Below are 6000 nucleotides of genomic sequence, written 5' to 3'. Positions count from 1 at the left end.
ATTTCTTGTTTATTAACATGGCAGGAGATATTTTCATTTCACAGAAGTAATAGTTAAACATTTTTAATCCATAAACAGCAGCATTTCATAATAAATAATCAGCTTAAGAATAATAGTAAATTTACATATATATTATTTTCTAAAAATTTTAAGACATACTAAACTATTAAAAATACCTATGGGAAACTAAAGCATAAATTAGTAATACTAAAAAATAAATACATCTTCTGAATACTTTCATCTAGTTGCTTAGCTACAAAAATATTCTCATTCTTTTTTATGTTAGTGAAATTCTAAACATTAAAACAAATGCAAAATCTCAGGTTAAGGTTTTAGAATATTAGTTGTTTCTAAGTATTTCCTGCCCTCCAGTGGTATCTGCCTTAACATTTTCATTGTACCTTTCAACATTACAAAAAGAAGACACATCATTTCTACATTTACATTTTGAAATTATATCACATTGTATGGCAGCATCTAATTTTTCCTCCATTATAAGTTCACTCTCCGTTTGTACCCATGCATCACACTTTGCAACCTGTAGAATGCAATTATTACTGGTTTTGCTTTGCAATATGTGTGCTGAACTACACTGAGACTCTGGAAACTGATGTATATTATTATTCACTGAGAAGTGGTTAAAATTCTCATTTTGTTTATGAAATTTGGCATTGTTATTAATAACCTTATCACATGGAAATTTTTCCATGTTTTCTAAATAAAAATTATTAGCTGTTTCTTTGGTTTTGATGGATCTCCTATTTGAATCTTCAGTTTGATCTTCATCTTCAGATAGCTAAAATAAATTAGTAATTTTGCTGTAAATGATGCTTACATTAAAAAAAAAAATTATTCAATCACTTCAAAGCAGACATTCTTAAAATTCACATTATAGAAACTTTTAAAAAAAGAAAAGACTTTGATAGGTGGCAAATCAACCTAGATTTTTTTTTAATCAAGGATATAGATTTCAAAAATAGCATGACATAATATTAAGAATCCTTATATTAAAGGGCTTCCCTGGTAGCTCAGCTGGTAAAGAATCTGACTGCAATGTAGGAGACCTGGGTTCGATTCTTGGGTTGGGAAGATCCCCTGGAGAAGGGATAGGCTACCCACTCTAGTATTCTTGGGCTTCCCTGGAGTCTCAGATGGTAAAGAATCTGCCTGCAATGTGGGAGACCTGGGTTCAGTCAGGTGGGAAAATCAGGTGGCAGAATCAAGACCTGGGTTCAATCAATGTGGGAAAAGGGATAGACTACCCACTCTAGTATTCTTGGGCTTCTGTGATAGCTCAGCTGGTAAAGAATCCACCTGCAATGTGGGAGACCTGGGTTCAATCCCTGGCTTGGGAAGATTCCCTGGAGAAGGGAACACTATCCACTCAAGTATACTAGCCTGGAGTCCATGGGGTTGCAAAGAGTCGGGCACAACTGAACAACTTTCACTTTTTCACTTATATTAAAGGTGCAAAGGATTAAAAAGAGAAGACTTTTTTTTGTCTCTTATTAGTCCCCATAATCATAGGTGACATTATCCTACCTTTTCACAGAGATGAAATGATATAGAACATATACTCTTCAACTACTTTAAGAGTAGAGTAGAAGTATAACTTTGAATTAAAAAGCTAACATATACAATTTAGTATTCACTCCTTGACTTTTTAAGTAAAAAAATATCTATATTGTATCTTTCATGGACTCAGTCTCAAGAAGACATAAAGAATAGCATCAGCTAACAGAAAATCAAATATACAAAAGAAAAGTTAAATAGTAATAAATATAACAATCACTATATAAAAAGTCAAATGTTAAGAATTTTTAATAGGCCTAGATTTCAATTTAGTAACTTTAATTTTTCAACTTCAAGAAAAATTTATCTTAATTACTAAATAAAATACTCTTTTTAATAAAAAAATCCTATATAAAATATTATTTTAGCTAAAAATAAAAAGCAAAGTTAACATTAAAAAACCTAAAATGAAATATAAGCCCTAGCTGATTGGCACTAAAATAGGAAAAGTAAGCACAATAAATAGTATTAAAACTGACAGGGCACAAATTAGAGAAAATAAAGATCAATACACTTATTCAAGAAATAAATACTGAGTTAGCATCTGCAATGTGAGTGAAGCAGACATGATTGCTGCCCTCTACATCACACACATCAACAGAAGAATGTTGGATCCCATCAAAAAAAGATACCCCACATCAGGGGCAAAGGAGAAGTCACAGCAAGATGGTAGGAGGGGCAAAATCACATTTAGAATCACACCCCATACCCACCAGAGATGTCAGAGGGCTCAAACAAACTGTGCACACCAGGACCCAGAGACACCACAGAGACTGAGCCAAAACTGTGTTTGAGTGTCTCCTGCAGAGGTCAGCAGTAGACTGTTGGAGGTGCAGGGGCTCTGGGTGCAGCAGACCTGGGTATGGCATAAGCCCTCTTGGAGGAGGTCGCCATTAACCCCACCATAGATCCACCAGAACTTACAGAGGACTGGGAAACACAGTCTTGGAGGGCACAAACAAAAGTTTGTGCACACCAGGACCCAGGAGAAAGGAACAGTGACCCCACAAGAGACTGACCCAGACTTGGCCGTGAGTGTCCAAGAGCCTCCAGCGGAGGCAGGGGTCAGCAGTGGCCTAGCTGCAGGGTTGGAGGCACTGAGTGCAGCAGTCCCTGCATGGGACCTTTTGAAGGAGGTCTCCATTATCTTCATTACCTCCACCATAGTTTGGCCTCAGGTCAAGCAATAGGGAACACAGCCCCACCCATCAACAGAAAATTGGATTAAAGATTTACTGAGCATAGTCCAACCCTTCAGAACAAGAAAGAGTTTCCCTCTCAGTCAGTCTCTCCCATCAGGAAGCTTCCATAAGCCTCTTATCTTTCTCCATCAGAGGCAGGCAGACTGAAAACCACAATCACAGAAAACTAATCAATTTGATCACATGGACTGCAGCCTTGTCTAGCTCAGTGAAACTATGAGCCATGCCCTGTAGGGTCACCCAAGACAGACAGGGCATGGTGGAGAGTTCTGACATAACTTGGTCCACTGGAGAACGGAATGCCAAACCACTTCAGTATTCTTGCCTTGAGAACCCCATGAATAGTATGAAAAGTCAAAAAGATAGGGAACTGAAAGATGACCTCCACAGGTCAACAGGTGCTGAGTATGTTACTGGAGATCAGTGGACAAATAACTTTAGAAAGAATGAAGAGATGAAGCCAAAACAAAACCACCACCAGTTGTGGATGTGACTGGTGATGGAAATAAGTCTGATGCTGTAAAGAGCAATACGGCATAGGAACCTGGAGTGTTAGGTCAATGAATCAGGCAAATTGGGAGTGGTCGAACAAGAGACTGCAAGAGTGAACATCAAGATTTTAGTAATCAGCGATCTAAAATGGACTGGAATGGGTGAATCTAACTCAGATGACCATTATATCTACTACTGTGGGCAAGAATCTTTTAGAAGAAATCAATTAGCAATCACAGTCAACAAAAAGTCCAAAATGCAGTACTTGAATGTAGTCTCAAAAACAACAGAATGATTTCTGTTCATTTTCAAGGCAAAACATTCAAAATCACATTAATCCAAGTCTATGCCCTTGAAATTAAAACACGTTTACGCCTTGGAAGGAAAGTTATGACCCTTAGAGAGCATATTAAAAAGCAGAGATATTACTTTGCCAACAAGGTCCATCTAGTCAAGGCTATGGTTTTTCCAGTGGTCATGTATGGATGTGAGAGTTGGACTGTGAAGAAAGCTGAGCACCGAAGAATTGATGCTTTTGAACTGTAGTGTTGGAGAAGATTCTTGAGAGTCCCTTGGAATGCAGGGAGATCCTACCAGTCCATTCTAAAGGAGACCAGTCCTGGGTGTTCACTGGAAGGACTGATGCTGAGGCTGAAACTCCAATACTTTGGCAACCTCATGTGAAGAGTTGACTCACTAGAAAAGACCCTGATGCTGGGAGGGATTGGGGGCAGGAGAAGGGGACAACAGAGGATGAGATGGCTGGATGGCATCACTGACTCGATGGACATGAGTTTGGGTGAACTCCGGGAGTTGGTGATGCACAGGGAGGCCTGGCATGCTGCAATTCATGGGGTCACAAAGACTCGGACATGACTGAGCTACTGAACTGAACTGAACTGAACTGATGCCCTAACAAGTAATGCTGAAGAAGTTGAAGTGGAACAGTTCTATGAAGACCTACAAGAATTTCTAGAACTAACACCCAAAAGGATGTCCTTTTCATTATATGGGACTGGAATGCAAAAGTATGAAGGCAAGAGATACCTGGAGTACAAGGCACTAGAATGGGAAAAATTAGAGATCTCTTCAAGAAAATTAGAGATATCAAGGGAACATTTCATGCAAAGATGGGCACAATAAAGGACAGAAATGGTATGGACCTAACATAAACAGAAGCTGTTAAGAAGAGGTGGCAAGAATACACAGAAGAACTATACAAAAATGATCTGAATGACCCAGCTAACCATGATGGTTTGATCACTCACCTAGAGCTCCACACCCTGGAATGTGAAGTCAAGTGGGCCTTAGGAAGCATCACTATGAACAAAGCTAGTGGACGTGATGGAATTCCATTTGAGCTATTTAAAATCCTAACAGATGATGGTGTAAAAGTGCTGCACTCAATATGTCAGCAAATTTGGAAAACTCAGCAGTGGCCATAGGACTGGAAAAGGTCAGTTTTCATTCCAATGCTAAAGAAAGGCAATGCCAAAGAATGCTCAAACTAGCACACAACTGCACTCATACCACATGCTAGAAAAGTAATGCTCAAAATTCTCCAAGCCAGGCTTCAGCAATACATGAACCGTGAACTTCCAGATGTTCAAGCTGGTTTTAGAAAAGTCAGAGGAACCAGAGACCAAATTGCCAACATCCGCTGGATCATCGAAAAAGCAAGAGAGTTCCAGAAAAACATCTACTTCTGCTTTATTGACTATGCCAAGTCCTTTGACTGTGTGGATCACAATAAACTGTGGAAAATTCTTCAAGAAATGGCAATACCAGACCACCTTACCTGCCTCCTGAGAAATCTGTATGCAGGTCAAGAGGCAACAGTTAGAACTGGACATGGAACAACAGACTGGCTCCAAATCAGGAAAGGAGTATGTCAAGGCTGTATACTGTCACACTGCTTATTTAACTTATATGCAGAGAACATCATGTGAAATGCTGGGCTGGATGAAGCACAAGCTGGAATCAAGACTGTTGGGAGAAATATCAATAACCTCAGATATGCAGATGACACCACCCATACGGCAGAAAGCTAAGAAAAGCTAAAGAGCCTCTTGATGAAAGTGAAAGAGGTGAGTGGAAAAAGTTGGCTTAAAACTCAACATTCAGAGAACTAAGATCATGCATCCAGTTCCATCACTTCATGGCAAATAGTTGGGGAAACAATGGAAACACTGAGAGACTTTTCTTGGGCTCCATAATCACTGCAGATGGTGACCGCCGCCATGAAATTAAAAGATGTTTGCTCCTTTGAAGAAAAGCTATGACCAACCTAGATAGCATATTAAAAAGCAGAGACATTATTTTGCCAGCAGAAGTCCATCTAGTCAAAGCTAAGGTTTTTCCACTAGTCTTGTATGGATGTGAGAGTTGGACTATAAAGAAAGCTGAACACTGAAGAACTGATGCATTTGAACTGTGGTGTTGGAGAAGACTCTTGAGAGTCCCTTGGACTGCAAAGAGATCTAACCAATCCATCGTAAAGGAAATCAGTCTTTAATCCCACTGGAAGGATTGATGCTGAAGCTAAAACTCCAATCCTTTGGCTACTTAAAGAACTGACTTACTGGAAAAGACCCTGATGCTTGGAAAGAATGAAGGCAGGAGGAGAATGGGATGACAGAAGATAAAATGGTTGGTTGGCATCACCAAACTGATGGACATGAGTCTGAGTAAGCTCTGGGAGTTGGTGATGGACAGGGAACCTGGTATGCTATAG

General features: G+C 39.4%; 1 protein-coding gene across 1 annotated transcript in view; it reads right to left on the bottom strand.

Moving 5' to 3' along the window:
• Positions 1-340: 340 nt before the first annotated feature.
• Positions 341-6000, bottom strand: part of REDIC1 (regulator of DNA class I crossover intermediates 1) — an 87762-nt gene continuing 82102 nt past the window's right edge. Inside the window, 1 exon segment of the mRNA XM_005887732.2 lies at positions 341-796. Coding sequence (XP_005887794.2) covers positions 341-796 — 456 coding nt within the window.

The sequence above is a fragment of the Bos mutus genome, chromosome 5, assembly GCF_027580195.1.
Source record: "Bos mutus isolate GX-2022 chromosome 5, NWIPB_WYAK_1.1, whole genome shotgun sequence".
Classification (NCBI taxonomy): domain Eukaryota; kingdom Metazoa; phylum Chordata; class Mammalia; order Artiodactyla; family Bovidae; genus Bos; species Bos mutus.
The sequence above is the reverse complement of the archived record's forward strand: the minus strand, read 5'-3'. Positions and strand labels throughout refer to the sequence as shown.